This window comes from Chinchilla lanigera, unplaced genomic scaffold, assembly GCF_000276665.1.
Source record: "Chinchilla lanigera isolate Chin_1 unplaced genomic scaffold, ChiLan1.0 scaffold00029, whole genome shotgun sequence".
Taxonomy (NCBI): Eukaryota; Metazoa; Chordata; class Mammalia; order Rodentia; family Chinchillidae; genus Chinchilla; species Chinchilla lanigera.
In genome coordinates, this window is record NW_004955430.1 from 18,969,902 (window position 1) to 18,996,385 (window position 26,484).

The 26,484-nt window shown below is 38.9% G+C and overlaps 2 protein-coding genes across 12 annotated transcripts in view; both read right to left on the reverse strand.

Annotated features, from left to right (window-relative positions):
- Nek10 (NIMA-related kinase 10) overlaps window positions 1–18,815 on the reverse strand; it is a 234,425-nt gene extending 215,610 nt beyond the window's left edge. For 8 of the 11 annotated variants that reach the window (XM_005387501.2, XM_013515619.1, XM_013515618.1 and 5 more), the window contains exons 1-3: window positions 18,618–18,814; window positions 2,843–2,950; window positions 2,502–2,562 (exon numbers count right to left, since the gene is read on the reverse strand). In XM_005387501.2, coding sequence (XP_005387558.1) covers window positions 2,502–2,562; window positions 2,843–2,913 — 132 coding nt within the window. In that variant the 5' untranslated portion in view covers window positions 2,914–2,950; window positions 18,618–18,814. Of the gene's footprint in view, window positions 1–2,501; window positions 2,563–2,842; window positions 2,951–4,360; window positions 4,427–18,617 lie in introns of those variants that run through there. The other 3 variants (XM_013515617.1, XM_013515620.1, XM_013515621.1) reach the window with 3 other exon arrangements.
- Window positions 18,816–21,713: 2,898 nt separating this feature from the next.
- The window catches only part of Slc4a7 (solute carrier family 4, sodium bicarbonate cotransporter, member 7), a gene marked incomplete at its 5' end in the record, with an annotated part of 67,976 nt that continues 63,205 nt past the window's right edge, over window positions 21,714–26,484 (reverse strand). The window contains 1 exon segment of the mRNA XM_013515625.1: window positions 21,714–25,805. Within this exon segment, the coding sequence (XP_013371079.1) occupies window positions 25,724–25,805 (82 nt within the window).

A 26,484-nucleotide genomic window follows, 5' to 3' on the forward strand; every position in this document is an offset into this window, starting at 1 on the left:
TTTATAAATCCTTCCTCTTTATAGTCTTGCTAGAACAAGCAAAGTATAAATGCTTGAGTTACTCTCTCCAGAATCTTCCTCCCTTATAAATGTCTCCACATTATTTTATGAAAGGAGAATAGGGTGTTCAGAATTACTTTCTTCCAGAATTAAAAAATGCATTAAGGCTTTACAAACAGAAACAGGAATACATTTTGGAAACCTTCATCCAGTTGAGGACAGTGATTTTCATTTTTATCTTAGATCTATTTCCTGAATAATTCAGGAATTACAAATATGCGTTCTTGCATGTGTGAAATATACAAAAAGATATGCCAAGTGCACTTGTCAGACAACAGATTGCAAATTCCGAAGTTGGTTAGAAGAGAGAAAGTCATTAAATTAACTTTAAATGAGCCTGCTAGGTGTTAGCACAGAAGTGGTGATGAAAAGGGACAAAATAAATCTAGTCAGGATGAACTTCAAAGTTGAAAACTTTGAGCTAAAAGAACAACAAAACAAAACTAAATACCACTGAAGTTTCTTTTGCCCAGGCCACAGGTTTGTGCATACCCTGTGGTGATCCAATTCTCATGTCATGATGCAAATTAAGAAAACTGACCCAAAACGTGCTGAGTAGAGGATACTGTGAACCAGAGGCAAAAGTCAAAGTTGCTGGCACTAGAAAATGTATGATATCATGAAGAAGCAGGGCATATACAGAGGACTTCCCAAAGCAAGGGAAAAAGAACATTACAACAGTGTAAGAAGGTAACTTGGGAAGAGAGAGAGATCACTTCCAGAATGGAGAATATGTAGAGGTGATAGTATTAGATTCACATCTTAGGAACAGGTAAGACTTGATAGGAAAGAAATCTTGGAGAAGAGAACAGAAAGCAAAAAGCAGAAGTCTTTGATATTACAGTTATATCATAGGACATACAGTAAAAAAAAAAAAAAAAGTAGGAACTAGAACCAAAACTGTAGACTAAGTCACTTCAGTCACCTCTCCAGGAAAGAATGGACTTGATCTAAGGTTTGTGGGAAGGGAGCTAGGGAGATTGTCTCAGCAACTATTTGACAATTGTTTTATCTTTAGTATAAAGGTAGACAAAGCAAAGTGACTGCTGAAACAGGTAAAAAAGAAGTTAAGATAACCTGAGGCTAGAGGATTCATAATATAAAAAAATGACTCCCAGAGAAAAGGCATTTTAAGGACAAATAAATGTCCCACCCAACACTTTTTTCAACTGTAATTCAATTTTCCAACTCATTTACAACACATCTCAGCGGTCAGAGGCACACAGTGTAAAGACAGAGCATCTGAATTCAGAACTATACTCCATTAGCAGGCAGCACGCTCTTGGAAAGTCATTTCACTTCTCTGTGCCCGTTTCCTCACTCATAAAAGTGAAAGCTGTAATCAGTAAGCAAAGTCATGCAGGTAAATCATCAGGTATGCAGTATTTCCTTAAATATGAATTATCGTTATTTAGCCTTCATATGTCAGCAAACCATTAGAAAGTCATTCCCTAGAATAAATCAATGAATGAAAAATGCTATAGTTCTTTGGTAAATTTGGCTGATGTAACAAAAACACATCAGGGCTCAGTTACCAAACCACAAGACTCTTTAAGCAAATTTAAAGAAATGAGTATAACATAGAAGACTTTGGAAGCAGACAACCAGAGTTCAAAGCTCATCCCTCCATTTACTAGGTGATGGCGCTAAATAACTGTTCACAATTTGTCATTATTAATAGCATTGCGCTGTTGTACCCAAACTTCATTTTTATTTTATTTTATTTTTTTGGTTTTTCTCCGGTACCGGGAACCGAACTCACGACATTGCTCTTGCCAGGCAGGCGCTTTGCCGCTGAGCTAAATCCCCAGCCCTGTTGTACCCAAACTTCAAAGGATGGCCTCTAATTCCATGACTTTCCAAAATCATATAGGAGCAATGCTAAAGAGAAAAATTTGGACACCAATTAAATCAGTGCTACCATACTTTCCCTGACTAATAAAAAATATTAAAATGCTATTAAAAATAGTCAAAACTCACTCCTGCCCCCTCTGTTTGGTGAGGTACGATTTGCAGTTTCAAGAGTGGTGCTGTGGCCAGAGAATTTGGCTGGGGGTGGGGGAGGCTGGGAAAAGGATGGAAATGTGGTAAACAGAGCCTTAGTAGAACCAATTTCCCTAAAGTTTGAAGAGGCAAATATGAGCATCGAAGAACAGAGTTTGCTGTCTATAGACAGAAAAGTGAAAGGTTGGTAGCTGGGACAGCTGGTGACCAGCCTGGGATAAAGTGGAGCACCTGTACAAGAAGGACCAAAAGGCTATGGAGGCTGAGTCTTGGAAGAGCCCTACCCAGGTATGGGAGAAATAGCTGGAAGAAGCAAGAGAAAGTGTGTGGATGGATGAAGAAACGAGATATCATGTTTGTAAAGATGTTAAATGGATCCCTTCCAAAATACGTGATTTCTCCTTTATTAACATACACACATCTTTTGAAAATACTACCTGTTGTTTGCTTGATTGAACGTTCAAAAGGCACCGAAGTCTTTTAAGATCTGAATAGTCCCTAGGAAAAAGAATAGCGCAACGTCAGCCCACAGGTGAACAAGGTCACGTTACCCACAGATGCTGCTGCTACTTGGAGGCGCACTTTCAGAGACAAATGTATGTATACACACTAACCCTTTCCCTTGGAACTGTAGAAATAACCACAGGTTTCAGTAAACACTGTGACCCAGGGTAGCAGTTGTCAAGAGTCTATGCACTCATTTTCTCAAAAAGCCATTAGATCCGTTCAATAGCCACCACCTCACTTAATGATTAGAAAAGACTCAGGAAAGGGTTACCTGGTGATTTCTTGCTGCTTTTTATCAGTGGGTTTTTCTGTGGTCTTCAGCTTTTTGTCGTGATCAGGCATTGTAAAACATCAACGCCCCAAAACTAACATCGCATTCCTTTCAAAGTAAAACAGAGGGGAAAATTTGAGCTGGGCTGTGTAAGCCAAAATATTCTTAATACAGATAAAATTTACCCATAACACCTATTTAAACATAGAAAATAATATTTATTTCTGTAGAATAATAAAAGTGTTAACACGAATGCCATTTACTGCTGTCTTCAAAGGGCTTTGGATACACTTAGGACATGGTTATGGCAGCCCGGAAGTCTATGTTTCCCGGGTCATTCTTGGTTTCAAATATTCTGACCCATTGCCCTGATAAATATTGTTCCGCATGTCAGAAAAGGTGACTTCATTTTGGGTCTCCAAAATTTACGTCTGTACACAAATTCCTGCAGTTCAAGTGACGCTTGTATGCCGCCCCACGTCTTTCTCAACAAATACTCTTAAGTATATGCTGGCAATTCAAAGAGTTCCTCTCATCACGGGTCTTGTTCGAAGGGTTTCGGAGAAAGCCCCGCCCACTCATGAATAAGCACTCACTGTCAAGAGTCACACCAAATGTCGCCATATTTCCAGAATCCCCAAAGCCTGAGAGTTGCCACTTGAACACCTATATGGTTCAACCCCAGTCATAAGTTCTTCTGGTAAACTTAAAGCCACAAGCATGGCACCAGTACCTGGCAGGGAGACTGGGAAGCCTGGAGACATAGCTCCATGGGCATTTCAGTCCTCGGTGTTAACCATTTTAGTATTATCACGGTCAACTTTCTTAGGATTAACCTTAACAGTGTTTCTCACGCCCAATGAAAAGATATGAGTACACCAGTAGATACAGAAAAATGTGTTTGCTTTATTCCCCTTAATCAACTTGTAGTCAATTGTTTTCATTTCCAGAACAGAAACAAAAAGAAAGTTAAAGATACTACCCATACTTTCAGTAACAGCAAATACAGGGTTAACTATAACATTGGTTTCATTCAGTTGGATGTAAAAAACATTTTTCCAATTGTGTTTCAATGCCACAGTTTGACTTCAACGTTTAGTTCAGGCATGAAAAAGCATGCATTATGCTCTTATAATTGCATGCTTCAGTGTATTGTGAAATCTATAGTCAAAATCCAAGCATTTCAAAGGTATTTAGAGGAAACTGAATGTCACAATGAGTGTTTCATTGCAACAGAGGGTGGAGAAATTTAATTTTATGATATGCACAAAGATGGTTTAAGAATTTTCAATTATTTTTCAGTAATTTTTGATGACCACAGCTTTCATTGTTGTACACAACAAGAAAAGGCACAACATGAATACCTCAGGATTGTACCTAGGGTTGACACCACAGATCCACTCACTCAGTAAATATTTAGTGAATGTTTACTGTGTCTGATCTCGAGCTGAAAGCTGTTTAGCGTTAAAGGAAGCTATCACCGGTATGCAATCTCAGCACAAGTAAACAAAAACTCACTTATGAACTTTAAAACATGCTTTGTGAGTTGCTCAAGTAGACATCTGACTTAGCCTCTGCATTACCCTAAAAGAGAAGAAAGGAGGGAAGGAGGAGGGGAGAGGATTGAACATAGATGAGTGGAGGATCTGTAAATTAGTGCTCCAAAGCAAAAGACCCAGGTGCTTTCTGTATATAGATTTTATAACTTCCCTCAACATTCCAAACTAAATGCAAATCCAGTCAAAATAAATGCAGTACCATTTTGCTTTTTCTTCCCTTACAGAAGGAAGATTCCACACACAACCTGCTGATGGGCTCGCTTCCTGCTCGGACTGTACTCTGAGACTGTCTGGGCGGGTGGCGGTGGGAGCCGCAGTGCGGAGTGCATGCAGGAGTGAGGAGAAGCTCACAGCCTCCTGCCAGAGGAACACATTTACCCCTATCAAACCCTCTAAACACCCTATCTCATTCCCTTGCTAATCCCCTCACTGTACTGATGTGGTGTGTGAGCAGGAAATAATCACCTAACAATTTTATCAGTTTGAGATTTGCATGCACTCATGAGCTGGAAGCGTGAATACAGATCACTCTCTAAAAATGTTTCACTTAATTAAACAGCAAACAAATTTATCGGAATCAATAGAAACGGATAATTGCCTTTAGGTTGGGAAACAAAATCCTTTTCACTTGATGGCTGAAACATCGGAAGCTATGCTGAAAAACTTTGAGAAGTTGGGAATGTTCTAAAATATTTAATTGAATCTCATTTTTAAGTTTAAGAGCAAACTATTACACTGTACTAATATTACCATCTGAAGTGGGGAATGGAGGAGGGAGGCACAGTGCCTACCTGAAGGTGCCTAGGGGTAGATGATGTGCCAAGGAGACAATGCCTGCAGAAGTCAGGAAAAGAGCTACCCAGGGCCCCTTCAGAAGGCAGCTTCCGTCTGACCGCACAAAGGAGCTCTGGGGGGTAAACTATGCCTCAGAGGAAAGGAAGCCAGCTCTCATAGTCCTCTGCTTTCAGCTATTGGTTAGGCACCTTTGGGGTAGGGTCTAAGGTACACCTGTCTAGAGGTAGAGAGACTCCAACAGCTGAAGGGTAGCGGAGGGATACAGAAACCAGCTGTAAGAAGGAAAACAACACTGAAACTAACCTCCCGGGGCACATGTCATAAGGGATCAGTGAAGTCTGGGCAGAGTACCCGCATTATCCACAACTCCATGGGAAAGACCTATGGATGATCGGGCATAAGCATCCTGGCTCTGCTTCCAAACTGAACAAGGCATATGCTGCAGTAACACTCAACTACTGAGTCAAGTCTCTCTCCTTGGGTCCTTGGCCTCTCCAGATGCTAGCACAACATTAGCTCGTAGCAGGTAGCTCAGCCCTTGGCCCTCTTCTCCTCTCCTCTCCTTTCCTCTCCTCTCCTCTCTTCTCCTCTCCTCTCTCCCTTCTCCTCCCCTCCCCTCCCCTTTCCCTTTCTCCTCTATGTAGGACAGTGGTGGCAAACCTATGGCACGCAAGCCTCAGTGCGTTGTTTGTATCATTGAAAGCTCTGGAAGGTTTGCCACTACTGCCTGGGTGATCGTTCCCAGTCCCGTCGTTTTATGTACCACCCCTAAGTCTAAATGTACAAGCTCAGACCTAACCCCGAATCTGCAAGGTCACCATCTGGACATATAACGGGCATTTACTGCCAACATGCCCCAACTCCTTACTTCCAGTACTGCACAACCCCAGCGCTCCTCACCACAGTAACTGTCACTGTCCTGCCAGGCTGTACCAAAGCTCAGGGACCATTCTTGACCCCTCTCTTTCCTCTGTTACTCCACCATCACTCGTGCGGGGTCCCTGCCCAGACCTCTTCTCATCTTTCTGCTTCCACACACACTCCCCTGCAGCCACAGGAACCAGAGGGATTTTTCTATAACTGTAAACCAGATCATGCTACTCCATCCGTGCACTGTGCTTCGTGCTGCTTCTCACGGAGGCTTTCACTGCTCTGGCCCCTCTGGCCTCTCCCTCTTGCTTACTCCATGTCAGCCATACAGACGATCAAAGGAGGAACCTGAACCCATAGACGGCCAAGTACTTGGGTTTGGATGCTGGTGCCTTCCAAAACTCAGCTTGGAATATCATGGCCACAGTAACAGTATTAGGACGTGAGATGGATTTAGCGCTTTTTGAAGGGCTTTCAGGAAGGGTTCCCTCTGCTTTTATTCAGTCCTGCCAGGTAAAGAACAATGTTCCTTCCTCCTGGAAGATGCAAGACACCACCCTGGAGGTGGAGAATGGGTGCTCCCAGGCAAACCTGATGTAAAGTTTGCATTTCCCAGCCTCCAGACTATGAGAAAATCAATTTCTGTTTATGTAATCCCTGGTCCGTGATGTTGTGTTATAGGAGCACGAAATGCACTAAGACTGTACCCATGAACATGCCACTCCCGGCTGGACCCACCTTACTCTTCCCTTAAAGCCTCCACACCTGCTATGTGTGTTCCTGTACCCCATTCTCAGGATATCTGCTTTGAGTCACAGCTCAGTGTCTCCTAAGACAGGTCTCCTCTCAGGAACTTCTGTGATGTGTTCACCCGCACACTCATCACAGCCCCCTGCTCTATCTCCTCCTGGAGCTCACCAACACTAGACATCCTCTTGTCCATTTATTGGATTCCCTGAGCTAGATCTTAAGCCCCAGATGGCAGAGACTATGTTTCATCCACAAGTACATCTGCCACACATAAAATAGGCCATGGTACTGCATACGTACAGTACAAGCACTCAAAAAATATTTGTCACAATATGGAAGGAGTGACTGAACTATTTTTTCCAAAGTTTGTGAATTACTAGCTTTTTAAGAGCTATTTTTAGGCTAAGAGACTCTGCCCTCCCTGGGAGCCCACAGAGCAGCTTGTTCTGTCCATATTGTAAACTTACGTGTACCATATTGCTGTTGCCTGATTGCTTCATATGACCAGGGATTGGGTTTCTCCTACCAGACACATGACAGTCAAACAATAAATATTTATTGAATCAAAGACCTACTAAAGAGATGAATGGCTAAAAGGATTATATGTTTTTTAAAAATCTGTGTCGTTACTCTTTGTAGTTCAATAAATCTCCCGTAAGCTCCTTTACAAACCAAATTAATTGATATTATAGTAATCCTGAGTGCATTCAGGAATTAGCTCATGTATGCAGTCATTTGGAGGAAAATTATAGTTCCACATAAGGAAGTATTTATTCATCAATAGTGCTTCTGAAACTCGTGGTGTTGAACAGATTTTCTTTCAATTTCCAAGCTGTTGTGGACTGATTCTTTTGCTCCTAATCCTATCCAGTATGACAAGTCCCAGTGCTTGGATGGCACGGCAATACTGAATTGCTACAAAATTTCTGAACTTATAGCTTCATGAACCAGTAAACCTGAACACCACCCGAATACCACTACATTCCTAACTCTATCTTCTCAATTAAGCAGATTGTTTTCACAGTAACTCTAGTTGATCCTCAGACAAAACCACAGCCCGAAGAATAGAGCTTGAGGGGACACACCCAGCTACTATCAACTCCATGGTAACCAGAGGGGTGCGATGGAGATCCTGGGAGAGGACTAAACACGGACTTCGTCGTAAACAGCTCTTTCTTTTCTGGGGTTCTCTGTAAAGTTTCATTTAAGAAAAGGGCTCCAGGGGCTGGGGATTTAGCTCAGCGGCCCAGCGCCTCCCCGGCAAGCATAAGGTCCTGAGTTCAATCCCCGGTACCGGAAAAAAACAAACAAACAAAAAATAATAGGAAAGAGTTCCACTACTAAAAATAGAAATGGAAAACCACTGATTTTCTCGCACTATTGCATGGACGCATGAGTCCAAGCAAATTACACCACACGAACACCTGTGTCCATGTGGATTTTCCTTCAATTCTAATGGGCAAGCTGAAATTTAGTTTATGGATTTTTTTTTTAAACAGAAGAGTATGTGGCACAGTAGCGAAAGATTATATATAACAATTGAGTGAAGGCTGTTTCACAAAAACTTTCAGTATCCTCAGAGGATAGCCAGTGGGTTTGATATTTAGAAATTCACTGGAGCACAGACAGAATTACAGTTCTCATTGTTGAACTTTTCAATCCATTTCTTAAAAAAAAAAAAAAAAAAAGACTCCCCAAAGCAATTCCTACCTTGTCATTTAAAACTTAGGTGAGTGCTAAAGAAGTCCCCAGACACACACCTCATTTGCTCTTGTTAATTGCAGGGTAAACACACATGACAGAAAGAAATCCAAGCTATGGCGAAATTGCCTAACATACTGTAAGTACTCTAAATTGTGCGACGTAGACCCACTAACTAACTTAGTGCTATATTCATGGCATGGTCTTCAGATTCTTCACCCAGATATCTTTTTTATATCATGCTTGCCTCATTGCTCAAAAATTCTTAATGGTTTCACTTTACTAAATATAAAACTGAAAGTCTTCTCAATCATTATGGGAAAAAATTTCCAATCTCACAATTGTTTTTTGTCCCTACCAACACTTAGCTTAGAAACCAGCACTTATTAAGTAATAATAGCAAAGTTCAGTGCGACTAAAGTTAGTCACCACTAATTATAGCTAAAGTCATGACATTAGCTATAAAGGATTCATTATATTAAAAATAAAAGCACTAAAGCTGGGCATGGTGGCACACACCTGTAATCCCAGGCCAGCCTGAACTACACAGTGAGACCTAGACTCAAAAACGTAAAATTAAATGGAAATTTAAAAAGCACTAAGCCAGCCAGGTGTGGCAGTGCATGCCTGTAATCCTGCACTTGGGAGACTGAGACAGGAGGATCCCTTAGAGTTCAAGGGCAGGCTACACAGTGAGACCCTGTCTCAAGAAAAAAAAAAAAAACAAGCACTAAACTGCTAGGAATCCTACCACAAAGTAAATTTAGAACTTGCTTGTACCAACAGTAGGCAGTCTCTATTCTTCTTGATGAGCTGTGGGTAACCTTCCCATCAGATGGCAAGTTATAGTTCTGTCTGTGCTCAAGTAGAGAAATGAAAGGAATGTAGAGCTATTTCATTTCCATAACCAACACTGCAAAATAAGAAGCATCTTCCCAATTCCTTTACTGTAGATAAGAGTGTTTCTTTGAAAATTGGCTAAAATGAGATAAAATTCATATAGGGCAGCCAGAGATGAAACAAACATGATAAAATGCCCTGGTTAATGGCCCATTTCTTAATTATGATGATCGTGCTGGGGTGATGTAAAATGTTAACAGACTTAGCTGTGCAATGGGCCTACAGCACCCTCTGCAATATCTTGTGCAGTTTCCCTATAAGTCTAAAATACCGTCAAAATAAACACTGAAAATGTATTGATCATTTGGACTGTTTATTTAAGTGTTTGGAGAACAGAAAATTTCCTTTTTACAAAGAATATCTGCACTTGACCTAATAGATATGCATTGTAGTCAAAAAATATGGTGAATGTTAAGTTATTTATTTATTTTGGTTTTTTGAGAAACAGACTCACTCTATAGCCCACACTGGCCTTGAATTCGTGACGATCCTCCTGCCTCAGCCTCCCAAGTGCTGGAACTACAGGAGTGTGCCACAATGCCTGGTTAATTCTTTTTTAAGTTCACCACATTGAAAGACACAGTGTCATTTAATCCTCCACAAAATACTCCCCATGTCTTTGATCACACTTTTGTCCTCGTTCTTGCTACTTTCTGAAGGCATTCTGGAAGTCCTTTCATAAATAACTTTAGTTGTGCTTTCATGGCTGCCTGAATGTCCTGAATCAATTCAGAGTGTTCTCCTTCCATAGTCATTTTGATTTGGGAGAAGCAGAAGTCACATAGTGCCAGATGCAGTGAATTAGGTGGATGAGGACAGAGAATAATGTTTTTCAAGCCTGCCTTTCTGTTGAACAGTGATCAGCAATAGCACTCATCATATTCCTAATGACATAATATTTTTGACCATAGGGAAGAAGACATACAGAACTGCTTTGAAGCATTTTGAAATGTATCAAAAAGCTGGGTATGGTGGTGCATGCCTGTAATCCTAGCACTCGGGAGGCTGAGGCAGGAGGATCGTTGCAACTTCAAGACCAGCCTGGGCTACAGTGTGAGCTCCAGGCCAGCCCGAACTGCACAGTGAGCCCTTGTCTCAAAAAGACACACACAAGAAAAGAATCAAAAAGGGTGGGATAGTGTGCTCAAAGCAAGGGGCAATGTTTGGAGGGATATTGATGCCAATGTGTCTTTTATTATAATTCATTTTTAAAATTTACACATTCACCATATGTTTTGACCACACTTCATAGGGTGCCTGTTGTTTTCAAATTACTTGTGTTTTCAGTTATATATCCTGCAAAAATATGTATCAAGTTACATTGGTCAAATTATTGGAAGGTAACACACACACACAAACATTTTCAAAGTGAGTAAAAAGTTAAGGAAATCCTGTGAAAAACATGACTGACATATCTACTAAGCTCCAGAAAAAGGAATATGGCTAGCTGTGGATGTCACATATCATTCTACAACTAGTGGGGTTGAGGCACGAGGATCACAATTTCAAGGCTGGCCTGGAAAATTTCATGAGATCTTCTTTCAAAATAAGAAAGGCTGAGGATGTAGCTCAGAATTTCTTAGGTTCAAAACCGAATACTACAAAATAAAACAAAACAACAGCAATAAAACCAGTGTGTTTTTCTAAACTAAAATTTACACTATATTATATTTGTTTTTCTTCAATGGGAAATAAGTGTAGACTTGGCAGAACAATGGTTACTGCAAGAAGAACTTCAGAAAGTGTGCATTTTGAAGACTAACACCCTCCAGGCTCAGGAACAGACTAAAATGCATAAAAATAGGTGTAGACGACAGAGTGGTAGAGCTTTGGTCAAACCTGAGAAGGGAGGCATATTCTCCCAAAGGAGATGCAAAATCATGTTTAAAATGAAGCAAAACAAGAAAGGAAAGACCGCTTGCACTGGAGAACAAGAACAGATCTGCGGATCATCAGTTGCAAACCATCATTCGGTCTCTTTCATTTACCAAATGAGGAAGCAAGGCAGAGAGAGGGAGAGCGCACCCAAGCCCACACAGCACTCTTGGAAGAGAAGCAGAACCCTTCAGGGCTAAGTCTCAGTGGGAAGCTGTAAGGTGATGGGAAACTGAGAACTTGTTGACACTGGCCCTTAGTCAAGAGCAAAGGCGATAAAATAACAATTGGTGTTTGCATGACTTCCTCTCCTGGGCCCTGGGGGTGCTTACAAACATACACTCCTTTATCCTGGTTCCCTCATGTGAAAGATGTAGGTGGTATATTTTAATATCTTCATACAGTGGGAAACAAAGTCATGGCGCAAAACCTCCACGGCAGGAATGTGTGGCTAGCTAAGGGCTCCTGAGTCATTCGATTTGACACCTTGCTTAGGCAAGTACTTTACACTTTAGGCAACTTTCTATTTATATTTAAACAAGCAGTTGGCATAAAAGAACGAAAAGATTATCTAATAGTAATTTGACCTCCCACTCATTCTTCCAAAGTTACTGACTATTTTGCTATAATGACAGAGACTCCTTTAAGTGTTTGCCTTCATTGGTTTGGCTAATACTACCAAGTTTGTCTAAGAGTAGTGCTCTAACATTAATGTGACAACAGATATCACTATTATCTTATTTTAATGATTTCCACTCAAACTAATATTCTGTTATAGAGAGGTATCTGCATGTAGATGCTATGGGTCCTCTTGACCTTCATTAAATAATGGTATTTATAGGGTCATATCTGTGCCTTGTGAAGCTGCTAATTCAAGGCTAAGCATGACCTAGGCGATTATGTGCCTATGTTAGAATGCATTAACCTGAGGCCTGCCCATTAGGTAATAATATTGTAAAGGGAAGAAAAAGTATAGGTGACATGAAGAATTTATATTAACCAATGAAAATAAAGTAACACATCAATTTGTCATTTCTCATTGACCCCCAAGAAGAATAGTACATTTCTATTCCCTGCTTTTGTGAAAAAGAGAAAGATGACAATAATATTTATTCATTCTTCCAAGAAATTTATATTGATTTCCCTAGCACTGTATATCATGCCAGGAACTGAGGCTACAGCACCGGATAGAACATAATAAAAATGTCTTCAAAAATACTATTTCTTGAAGTCATAAAATAAGTACATATATGTCATAAAGTAAATAAAGTCATAAAGTAAGTACATATTCAACCCAAACCCCTAGAACTTCTACAGGTGAAGAGAACATTGAACAAGCAAACTGGTGATGGTAATGTTTGGCATCCCTCCCTACAAGAAGCAGTGGTACTTTCTGAGCCCTAATATAAAATTAGGTTTTATCTAGTAACATTTCACTTGAAGTGCATTTTTAGATTCACTATGCCTTGACTGTACAAAACACTACTGAGCACTGCAAGAAGAAGCTACCCATACAATCTGACGTGTGTAAAACCACAAACATGTAGGGTAACAATATGACACTGCTAATTAAGCCTTTCAAAAATATTGTTTATGGTTCAGCCTATTACAAGGAGTTAAATAAGAAGAATCAAAATGTCAGAAAGCAGAAAAATTCATCTCCAAATGGGATTTTAAGGTGAATAAATGCAAAGGAAAGGAAGAGCTACAGAAAAGCTGTATGAACTGGGTGCTTGAAGAGGTAGGGCCCAAAGGCTGTGTAGGATGGTTGGACAATATTCCAGAGACGTGAACACAGGGATGGAGGCAAGATCCTCAAGTGGTTTAGGAAGGTGGTGAATAAAGGAGTTGAGCTGGAGCTGAGGAACCTGCAGGGAGTTGACTGGGAAAATGAATGACTGGCAGCCTGCACGGTTGCAGCCGCTTTTGGAGCAGCTCCTTATTTGCTGAGGAGTTTGGAAGCAAGGGCATTCTTTGAAATTTAGTAAATCTACATGTGACTCGTTCAAGTAAAATATCCTATTCCATTAACCTTTGGCTCAGTCCTTTGGATAAAAGACAATATATCTGAAGTCATATTAAAATGTTCACACAATTAAATGAACTACACTAAGCAGCAGGAAGCCCAGAGGCACTATATGATGCAAGGAGATGGATGCGACACTGTCAAATAAGAACTCTAAATAGAACACAGCCCTTTGGCCTGGACCTCAGAAAAACGGCACCTCCCTCTTCTTTACCCCACATTCGTTCACTGACTGTTGATTAATTTCCACTACATGTAGATGTTGCTGTTGCCTTCTCTCCACTTTCACAGGTAGAACCCAAACCTACGTCATCACTTACCGCCACTATCACAACCATTGGCTTATGTGTCTCCCAACTTCCAATTTCTCCTTCTTCTAAACACAGGACAAATCTCTCTTTTTTATGGTATAAGGAACCAATTAAGCCTTTATCGCTTCCCATTTCTTTAAAGATAGAAGCAAAACTTACCAAGGTAGTGATGCAGTTGGTACCCTGCCTTCCTAGCCAGCTGCCTTGCACTGGATCCTAAACCCTGGCTCCAGAGCTGCTTTTCCTGGGTGCTCCAGGGCCTTTACTCCTGGACCTAAGGGCTGGATCAGTACCAAAAGGCTGGAAGGCTCATCTTTCTGGTCAACTCGAGTATCTATTCTTTGAGCAGACCTTTTCGATAGGATCGCAGGTCCACCAAGCACTGAGCTGTAGCTTTGCAGATTCAGGCAATAACTCAATAAATATCTTCGCTAGTTCACTGCAAACGAGGCAGGCATAGAGAAGATGGTCTTTTTGTTCATCTCCTGCATGTAGCACATGAGTCACAGTTTATATAAAAAGATGTATTCAATGAAAAATTACTGGCCAGGTGTGGTGGCACACGCCTGTAATCCCAGCACTTAGGAGGCTGAGGCAGGAGGATCATTGCAAGTTTGAGAGCAGCCTGGGATACAAAGTGAGCTCAAGACCAGCCTGAACTGCACAGCGAGACCCTGTCTCAAAAAAATTTTTTAAATTACTGAATGTATTAATTAATGAACAAATCCTCAGTAAAATGTGACTGGGAAGTTCCAAATATAACTGGAGTATCACTATTTAGATATGGAGGATAAAGGTAATAAAAAGAATCAAGACATTACAACTTTGTCCCATCTGACCAATATCCATGTTGGTTTGAAAAAAATCCTTTATAAGTATAAGGAAGTCACAAAGAATATATTATATTCATATTAAATATGAACTAACTCATCTGTCTTGAACAGGACAATAAAACTTCCTAAAGCAAAAGAATGTATTCAGGTCAGGTCAAGTGCAAGCATACACGTGTACATTACTATATGAATGCCTTAGTCTCCACTAATATGAGGCACAAGTCAGGGGATGTGAATTCTTGTGAAAGGCTAGACCCAAGGATAGACGCAAGGCTAGACCCATAACCCAGGACTAGACCCTTGGGATATGATTAAAAGGAGCAATGGAGGCAGAAAAGTTCTGGTTTCATTTCATTCCACTGAGTGACCTGGGTCTCTGGACCTCTCTGATTATAAGTCCTCTCACATAACAAAAATTAGAAATAATATTAGTACAACAACATGGTATTAGGACAGACTTGTAATGTTACTACTTCAGTTTGAGGACCTTGTGCTCTTTTAAATCATTGGTCTATATGCATTTTGACTCACTGATGACAAATGCCATTCGTCTAGCACTCCGTCTGAGTGAGGTTTCTAGATAAATATTAATCTCTTTAATAAGCAAATATACTTTTTATATACTTCCTTCAAATCAATCAGCAATTTGCTCTCTTTGGCCAACTACTCTAAATACGGTACAGTTTTTCCCTGATGGCCCGGAGTCAATATTGCAGTTGCTGTGTTTTGTCTGCTCTGCCTCTAGTTTTTAATTCCTACAGGAGAGTTTTTACTGTCTCTTTTCTAGATATGAGCCAGTCAGTTATCACTTTTTTTTTTAAATTTTTTTGGTACCGGGAATCAAACTCATGACTTCAGGCTTGCCAGGCAAGCTCTTATGCCGCTGAGCTACATCTCTGGCCCCAGTTATCACTTTTATTACTGTGACCTGCTGACTGTTTTGAAGCTAGGAGTCATGTCCATTGTAAATATCCCCAATATAAGATTTAGTAAGCCCTTAAGTTCAGGATTCTCATTATGACTCTTCACGATTTTAGCTGAAATGAAGGGAAGACTCATAAAAAGTGGGAGTAATTACTTTACCAAATGAGAAATGATGCATTTGCTTCAGTGCTTATATTCTTTTTTCTTCCTAGTGTCTTGATTCATGTCAGTCACATGAGTATATTTAGAGTTCATTTTCTACTAGAAGATCAAATCTCCCCAAAATATAAGGCTTATTACCAAGGCCACACTAGCCTCAAACAATACTTTGTTCCCTCATCCTGCTTTCTGTTTACTTATCCATCTCTTCCATGTAGAACATACTACAAATAGCTAACACATGGTGTTTCCCCTATACCTGCTGCTAGCCTCTGAAATGTGCCTGTGTGAATTCATGGAAGCTTTACAACCACGCCTCTTTACAAGTGAAGACCTAAGGTGTTAAAAGAGCAAGTAAGTTGCCATATTGAGTGGTGGGAAGCTAGGATGTGAACCTAGCTATTCTGATTGGAGAGTCTGAGTCCTCTAGAACCAGCTCCACTGTCTGGAACCACAGTTAGAAGAGCACTGTGCCTTCGTTGTGTTTACTGCTGAATACCCAGGTGCTCAGGAAATACTTACTGATGTTTAAATGTGTGCTCAGCTCCCTTCACTCTAACTTCAAATTCAAAGTACAACTGGCTCTGACATGGACAGCAATGTTCCAGGTCCTTCTTAACCTCCTAAATACTGTAGGCTGCACTTTCTTTAGACTCACCCTCATCTGGCATGTAGCCCTGACCCACCACATGGTCCAAACATACTCACTGCATGCATGAATCTGTTACCTGTATCAGAGCTGCTACCATACACACAAGCTCATGACCAAGTAGTATGACAAGATGGTGTCCTAGAAACTGCTCTTGATTGAATAAAAAGTTTATTTTACTGTTTAGTAACTGACTATGGAAATTTCACAACTCTAATATTCAGTGCTTTTAGTTTTAATATGTTCACTATGTAATTTGTATGTCTCACTGCTGGGCAACTCTGAATCTCTGGTGGTACATGAACGACTGTCCCATCGAGTGGTACAAACCACGCAGTGGGACAGTCATCATGTACCCCCCGTGGTTCAAGCCAGCAGGGATGTGTTTAAATATGAAAATGGATACATAGGTATAAGGTACTAGGTACTTGGTATGGAATATGAACATTTTATCTTTAAAACAACTCTTTGAGGCAGGTGTTATTATCAGTCCATTGTACAGATTTAAAAAGCTGGTTAGAGGACCACAGAGCTAAAATGTTAGACCTAGCACTCAAACCCTTGTATGCAGAGCTCCAAAGTCTATTTCTTGCCAACCATATTGTACTGTGACTCTTTTCAATAATCCTAACTCAGGCCGTATGTTATGGTTTATATCTAGATGCCCTGCCAAAGCCTCATGCACTCATAGGTGCACTGAATCTTCTGACTCAACCAAGAGCAGTTTCTAGGACACAGGCGCTTTGGGAAGATGACTGGATCAGGGGAAATGATACACATAGATGGATTAGTCTCCCTCCCACCTCTGTGGATCTCTCTGCTCACTCTGCTTTGCTGCCATGCCATGAGCAAGCCTCCTTGCCTTGGCCCTCTGCCATGCTGCCCTGCATTGGAACCCACTATGGACTGAAATCTCTACAAACCGTGAGCTAAAATAAACCTTTCCTCTTTATAGTTGTGGGCATTGGCTGTTGTGTCTCAGCTATGAGAATGTAACTAAGACACCATATAGAAACAGTTAACATCAAAATTACTAAGGCATAAAATATGTACTGACTCGAAATAGTTTCCAACTACCAAAGATCTTAAAATTAAAATAAACCTGCAAAATCAATAGCCATCTTCTGTAAACAAAAGCTTCATTGGCCAGAAGTTCATTTAACAAGAATTCGTTAGCACTTGCTATGTGCCTGGTACTCAGCCAGATGCTGGTAATATGATAATGGTAAGACAAACGCAGCACCTGCCTTCACAGAGAGTGTAGAAAAGTAGGAAAACACGGATAATACTACCATGAGTAGAGTGTGTGCATAAAAAGAAAAGAAAAAAGTCCATTCCAGGCAGTATAAACAAGAAGTCAAATAAATCCACACAAGAGCAAATGTGGCATGTCCTGGGAACAGCCAAGATGGAACAGTGGAAGGTTTAACTGATGCCTGGATTAGGCTAATGGAAGATATTTGCAAGATTCTAGGGAAAGGAAATACATTTACACTTTTTTGTCTGGTACTGGGGATTGAAGCCAGGGCCTTCACACTGAGCTACATCTCCAACCCCTTTCTAATTTTGAGATGGGGTTAACAGTAGTGAGAGAAATGGGTTAAATAGGGCCAGACTAAACCCAGGGAAGCCAGATATATGGCTAAAATTAAATTTAACTAAGGCACTAGTGGAATTTGATAGTCAGAATGGAGATAGTAGCGTGAGAATCGATCCAACATCTGTTAAGACAGGATAGCCTTGACAATCGATGGAGATGCAGAGGAAGAGGTGGTGTCAAGGACATGGTGGTGCCCAGCATATGGTTTTAGATAGATGGTGGTGCCCAAGATCGGGAATCCAAGGGCAGTAGCACCTGGTCGGGGTGCGGAAAAATGGCATTTGGGCTGGTGTGAGTTAACAGGCAGTTGGGTCTTGGGATCTGATTCTCAAGGGAGCAGTCGAGGCAGGAGGTGGAGACTTACTGGTCATCAACAGAAAAACGGTGCTTGAAAGCATGGATGTGAATAAATTCATCCAGCTGGAGCAGAAAGACACGGGGCAAAGCCAGAACAGTATCAGGCCAAGGGAAGGCAGAAAAGTGATGCTCACAAAGGAGATTAAGAATGAGCCTCCAGAGGCACTGAAGCAGGTTTTGCTTAATCAGAATAATTCCTTTATCGAACTGGAAGCATCGTTGAAAACATTGTCAATGGCACTTTTCCCCATCATCCATCCACCCCATTCAACCCCATCGGCTTAGAAGTCTGCCTCAACACTGACTCACCTAAGAGAGAGACAGTCTGAATTCTGTCCCTAACTCATGACAGAAGCTAGCTTCCGAGGCCTCGCCGCTGTGCCACAAGGACCCGAGGGTATCTCCCCGGAGACCCTGCTTCAAACGGCACGCTGGCACAGAGGTGCACAACTCCTGCCCCACTCACCGCGCTGGAGGGACGATCCCTCCTTCAGGCCGATCTTCAAATTGTTCTCATTGTCACTGGTACAGTCATTCGCTGCTCTGGGTCGGGGTCCCACCCGCCCCTTAGTTTTCACCCGGTCCCCTCAGCCTTGGGTGCACTGAGACCGACCAGCCTAGCTGCACCGTTGGGTTTTCAATCGCTTCCCTTAGGCCACTAACCGGTGCTGGCCGAGCCAATGACGATAGTTCTTCTTCCACTTGCTGAGATATCAGCCAATGGGAAACAGTTATGCTGCCAAGTGCAGAGCGCCATAGCGACGGATGACGCCGGCCACAGTTGCCGCAGCAACCCGAGAATGCTCAGGGTCCAACTCTGAGGCTGCCAGCAAAAGAGGCGGTAGGTGGTGCTTAAAGGTGTGCTGCAGCTTTTGCCATTAACTATGACTGCTTGTGAACCAGTCTCCTCTCGTTGTAGATTTTTCTGGATTTAGGGTGCTCAATCTCTGGTTTTAAAAACAGAAACGATGGGAAAGCGCAGTTTCATTTTGCAGTGTTTTCGAGAATCGATAGACTGTCAGATCACCTCCACAGCAAAAATTTCATTTGACGAAAAATCAGTGCAATGTGCTAAATACCTTTCACATGGCACAAAACATTTTCAGTTACTCAGTACTGCCTGTCTCAGGCAGTGAGAAAATGGTGCTGTGAAAGTAAGTGAATCAAGGGATTTGTACGGTATGGTACAACTATCACTAGTTCATTTTGTATCCTTGGACAAGTCACTTCAACTTTTGAGAGTCTGTAGCTTCTTTTGAAAAATAAAAAATAAAAAAAAATAATGCGTAGTGTTACATAAAGCCTCAAGACACTTGACATCATGGAGCTTTAAAAATGAACATAAAATGTAGAGTGCTCAATTTTTTTGCCCCCCCTATTTAAAATTCTTTCCTCATACTATTTTGTTCACACCATCTGGTAGTCATTATTTTTCACTCCCGAGTAATAAGCAGGCCATTTCCTAGAGTCCTACATAACAGGGACCAAGTGATGGAGGCAGAGCAGAATCTACAGAGTGACGGTAAAGCCCTGCCTCAATCACAAGGATACCTCCTCAACGATTTCTTCAGGTACCGGGTCTTACTCAGGCTCATCTTGTCATTCTGAATGCACACTAGTGTCAACACTTGCTGAAATTCCCCAAAATTTGATTTAGAATGAACCACGACTTGATGCTTGTTTTGAATAATAAGTAACCCAGTGGGATAACAGTAACTGGATTTGTGTAATTAATCAAGCACATTTTAAATTTAAAAATAGGATCTTATTTTAGGAATGCAGAAGGTAAGATGAAAGCCAAGTTTGGGGGACTATGACAGAACTAGTTAAAATTCAGAGAGCATAAAACCATCAGAATTAATGTTGCCAATAAAGAAAACACCAAAAAATGTGACAAGGAGGAAGGATTGGTGCTGAGTAAAAAAAAAATTCTACACATATATTCTAATCCTTAAGTCCTGAGGTGCAGTGACTCTTAACTCTTCATATTCATCAGTAGATGGAATGTGTTTCTCATCTACTGCTCTGTAAAAAAACAAAAAACAAAAACAAAAGTGTCTCTGATTATTATTTTGGCCTTCCCTAAAAATGACTTAACATATGTAGACGTAAGAGGTATCAAAGACACTGGTTTTATGAGAAAGGTATCAAAGACACTGGTTTTATGAGAAAGGTACTATTTCCAAGTGTTAAGGTTCAGACTGTGCTCTGCAAGAAGGTGACGACGTGTAAAATCCCAAAGCGGTCATGCTTGCGCTAGCCCTTACAGTTTATGTAGGACGACTCAAACCTGAGAGTTGATACTACCTTTGTTTTCTAATATGTTTTTACTATCCTAAAATGAATGTACATTTCATTCATTTGAACTATGTCAATCACATAGTTGAAAAGTAAAACAATACAAAATCCTAACTACAGCATAGAAAACAAAAGTAACATAAATCCTTAGATAATCAGGGTCAACTCAAGACAAATCACTTCCCCAAACTTCTCAAATCCCTCTAGACCAATGGTTTAAAGGCAAAAAAAAAAGGTACACGATACACACTCACCTCCCACACACTTAAAGTGAAGAATGATGCAGACTTGAAAGTGAAAGGTTCTGTGCAATAGGAAGTAAATAAGCTTTGAAAAAACAGCAGGGGGGGCTGAGGATTTAGCTCAGTGGCACAGCGCCTGCCTGGCAGGCGCAAGGTCATGAGTTCGATTCCCGGTCCCAGAAAAAAAAAAAAAAACAACAACAAAAAAGAAAGAAAAGCAGGTTTTCCAAATAATAGAAAAGTGTTACATTAAAGTGTAGAAACTGGAATGTCAAGGTCAGATCAAACAGAAATGAGAAAATTATGGTTCCTTTTCTTCTTTCCCCAGTTAAAAAAATTGGTATTAATAGATGGGAATTAAAAATTGACAATAGTATTTTTCTAAAACTTTTACATGAAACTTCCAAAACCATAAACACCCTAACCCATCATACTATCATGTTATCAAACTGATAGAAGTACCAGAAGTTTCTCACTACAAAAAACACATGAGCATAGTACATACAGGCAGATGGAGATATTGACAGATACATGCTGTAAAGAAAACAGACAACGCTATTATGGAAAAAAAAAATTGTAATAAATTAACAACAAAAAAGAAAAGCAAGCAGAACCTGCCTGTAATGTCAGGATTACTCAAATCATTACACATCACCCAGCAAAGTAGTCTTAAAATGGGGAAAAAATAAACCAATTTTTTAAAAAGGACTTTATTTTCAACTTTTTTTTTTTTAACAGCAACCAATTTTAATTTTAAAGTAAGAGAAAATGGAAAAGGCTGACAGAGGTCAGGCCAGTATTAACAAAGGATATTTTCAGTATTTCTTAACTGTGAAAATGACACTATGAAACACTATTTTGTTTCACTGTTTTTATTTCTTCTTTCCTGTCTCTTCTTCTAAAGCATATGACTATTAGGAGGCAAGACATACCAATCACTCCCTTTCTTCCCCTATCTCTTCTCAAACTGAGAAAGATGCACAACCCTATCAATAAAATACAAAGTAAAGACAATAGCCAGCAACTTATTAAGTAGACTTTTATTGCTCTTTCAACTTCAATAATATCTACAAAAAATAGTTTTCTTCTCACAATTATGAAACAACTGTGAAAGGCAGGATGGTTCACATTATAGACTTGGATAACGACTGGGACTTCATATAAATGAAAAATATCAGTTCTACAATTTAACGTTTAATTTACTTTGGATTTTATTACAAAAGCAAGTATCACTGTAATTATAAAAGTCATAAAAATTCTATCGATACTGTGAAATTACACCAAGGTATCAAAGATTACGTAAATGAACAATAAAATTCAATTTCTGTTTATTTAAACATAGTAAACATTGAAAGACCCTCCCCACAGAAACAAAAACCTTGAATAATAAAGCAACATTAAGAAAAGCCACAGCACAAAACCAATCAATGTGCAAAAAAATGATTACAAACAAACATGGGGCTTAACAATTATTCTAAGTATGTGGTAATCAAATTTTTAAAAAATCTTTAGATGATTCCTTTTTCAACTATGTTTTCTAAAACTGACACTTTACTTTCTGAAAAGTTAGAAGAGACTACATTAAGATTGCCAAATTTTGAAATCTGAATACTATTTTAAACCTTAAATGTCCTTAAAGTCTTTAAATTTACTTTCTAAAAATAAATAATTGTTGGAATAAAAGAAAAGACGTTTCACATATTTGTACTGTATATGGTAACAATGATGTGAATCTACATAAATAAAGTTAAAACATTAAGTTATTTAAAATAAACAGTCTCAACTGCAATGTTATATTGATGGCTTATATATCCAAAATCTGAGCACTCTGAAACAGATGTTTCACATGTTAAACTATCAAGCACATTTACAGAACTGATGTACATGATAAAAACCCTTTAAATAGCAAACTCTGGTATTATACCTCAGTTTCAGAGACCAGTTTTTTTTGTTTTTTTGGGTTTTTCTTTCTTTTTTTCTTTTCTTTTTCTTTTCTTTTTTTTTTTTTTTTACAGAATTTTGAACCCACCTTTGTGAAAGGAAAAAGTCAACTAGTATACTCACACAGAAACTTTGAGTTTGTGGAAAACAGAAATGTTTTTGGATGAAGAAAACAAAAATTATTAATTTTGAGTGGTAAACAAATCTCCTTTATAAATACATGCATTAGCACATAAAAGTTTTATCCAACACATTTTACAAAAGACTTGGCAAGTCCGAACATAGATATGCCACAGCTTTAAACAACATAAGAGATTTAAGATTGCTAACTACACACACACACACACACACACACACACACACAGAGACACACACACACAAATATGCTTTAGAAAGTTGTATGTATCAGCATATCTAATATTAAAAATATATAGTTATCCTTTTATTGTAAGGAACTCAGCTCATTTTCTCAAAAGCTGCTATTTTAGATCGAAACAGCAACTGAAGGTAAATTTCAGATGGTTAACATCAGAATTTATTATAGTCTTTGTAAACAGACATCTATAAATAAATAAAATAGGGTGGAGAAAAGAACATCCTGAGATGGCTCTGTGGCCAGGGTATTCAGTAGCACTAAGCTCCATTCTGAAAAATCAAGGCATCTAAGAAAGTGCAGGGTTGTTTGAATTTATTTTGTAAATGGAATATGCACAGGTTTAATTATTTTGCACTTTGAGGTAAATCAGTACATAGCAATTACTACTGCTCATATACACCTATTTAAGGCAACACTTAAAAATCAATATACCGTAAATTATATCCTTCACTGTCTTGCAATGAATGAATGCTATCCATGATTCCACTTAACACAAGCAGTTAATTACTTAAACATGAGTTACCTTTGCTCTTCAGTGGAGTAGTCATATCAGATCATTTTGTAAATCAAGTAGTCAAAAGAAAGCAGAGTCATTAATAATTGGAAATAGAATACTTTTGAATGCTAAGTATCTTGCAGGTTATGGTTTTTCTAGCACTGGATAATAACTATACATAATTATATAATATCAGAGAAACACTATGATCCCAGGTAGTTTTCAGTTTAAATTTTAAAATCACTTCCTGTAAAATAAGTGCATTTGTCAACCCTTTGATGTCCAAACACAAGGAAATGATGAGGAGACTTTCTTGTTCAGGTACATCAGGGGAGTTTAAAAAAACAGCAGCAGACACTGGGGACTTTGGAACTGGCTGTGCTGCTATGAACACAAAGTAATCACCTAAATGGAAGCACGTAATAATAAGCACCATGGGTAATACTCTCCATCAATAGCCAATAGAGTCTGAAACTCTTTTTCAGGTAGTACCAAATAATGCCAACTACAGTCTCAAGAAAAGAGCTACATTCCAACATTGCAGCTGACGCAAAAGTTGAATTCATTAATTTACTAGAATCTGCAGAAGAAGAAATTTTATCAGCTATAATGTAGTTTAGAATGGATTGAAAACATTTTAGAGTTTCTAAAATACCAGCTTTTGGCATGTCTTGTGATCTTCTTTAAGATCAATTCTTTGTATTTTCACACTTTAATTATAAATGACTTAAGGGAACACTGGAATTTCACTAAGATGTTTCCCCTAATATTCATGTCACCATCTCCAGTATTACACTTGTTTTTTGTACATTAGTCTCCTGACAAATCAGTTTCACAACCCCATTCACCCAGTCCTACAAGCTTAACACTAACAATTATTTTTCTACATGGAGCTAAGAGTATATAAAAGATGACTAAAATGATTTCCTAGAAGTTAGAAGGGCAAATCAGAAAAACCAAATTAAAAAATACTAACACAAAATAGGAAGAATGCCATCAATCTGAGCTATACATATGTCTAATTTTCTTTAAAAGACAAATATGGCAGTGCTTTAAAGATGAAAAATCTGTCAATTTCTTTAAGATAATAAACATAAATGCAAGTGAGCACCAATTATTTACATTAACAGTTTATACTGGTTACCTTTTCAAATGTTTATATAATAAGTATATCAATTTAAGTAAAATATCTTAAAGTGAAATTGTGGGGCAAAACCTATTAAATATAATCTATACAAGAAAAATAATAGTAAGAAAATGAAAGGTAATTCTTAATAAAGTAATACTGATCATAAGCCCATTTCAGAGGATTCGGACTCCTGATTACTTGACGATGTTATTTATAATGGCAATTTAATAAAGATTTGAACCTGATACAAACTACTTCACTTTAAGAGAGCAACAGCAAAGAATAGAGGATTTATGAATTCTAAAAAAGTGTGAATTGAGAAAATAATTTGAGAAAATAATTTCTACAAAGGTAACAAAATTCATTGCAAACGGCATTGTATAGCTGCTAAAATTCATAAAGCTAAAATTGGATGGGTGCTAAGTTATAAATACCTATAATTTACTTGGCTTTTAGAATAGAAACCTAGATATGCAAGTTTCAAGGTATAAAAAAAATCCTAAAACTAAAGGTTAAAAACTATAGTTCCTAGACTGAAAGTTCCCGCTGCTGTCCAATCACCTCTATGGCCAAGAAATGCTGTCACCTGTGCAGCAGGGGGGACAGCACAGAAATAAGACACACACAGAAGCCAGCACGTCACTGATCTCACAGCACAGTTCTTTCTGTAAAGTACTAAGCTAACAAAGGTGAAGCAATAGGTGAATGTTTTTAGACACTCAAGTAAAATGATAACTATAAACTTAAGTAGGTACCACTTCAGGTTGGTATGAACTGCCACTGACGAACAGAGACATTTAAGAAAGCCTGCAGTGCATTTCTCTACATCTTTCTACTGCATAACAGAAAAGCTTTTTTCCAACAGAATAAATATTTTAATAATAACAACCATGTACCTCATTTCTAAGAGACTATTTCATTAATATACACAGTCTCCATGGTGCTTGTAACAAACGTCAGGTATTATTTCAAAACACCTAGCAGTCATGCACACATAGCATGACGTACAATATTGTTAGAGTGATACGACACACACACATACATTATAGATATACATCTATATCTATATATAATTCTGCTTGGTTCAATTCTATAAGGAAGTTTCAGCATCCATGTATTTCTTTGATGGTTCATCTTCAAAATTTACTGTCACACTGACAGGTTTTTCAGGGCTATTTAAAACAAAGAATGAGAAAAAATTTAAAAGAACAAATACTAGATTCTAAACATGGCTGACAATGAGCATCTATGTTAAACCTTTTGAGATGATTATCCAAAGACACTACTAACGCATGACTTGCTACTTTAATTTTACTGCTCATTTTTATTTTTTACCGCCTATTTTTAGTACCAGTAAACTTAATCAGAAAGTCACATTATTAAAAATTCTTAGTTTTTTTAAAAATTACATTTTTAATAGAAAACCATTCCCTAAAATGAGTCAGTATATAACAATGGTTACCAGTTTTACTTCATGCATAAATAAGAGTTATACTATTTGACTTTTATCTCGCAGAAAAATCCACTAACACAAATCTTTATTAATGTAGATAGGTATAAAGTAATTTCCTTAAAAAAATAACAAACTGGAAAGATTTCCATTCCTAAATTTGGCTCACAAGTACAAGAACAGCACACTATTCTACATTTTTAAGTTAATGATATAAAATCACTCCCTATATATGGATTTAATTACTTGATTGACTGATGTAATTGTCAGACAACAGCTGGATTTTGTTTTGTTTTGTTTTTTTTTTTGGTTTTTCTCTGGTACCGGGAACCGAACTCACGACCTTGAGCTTGCCAGGCAGGCGCTTTGCCGCTGAGCTAAATCCCCAGCCCCAACAGCTG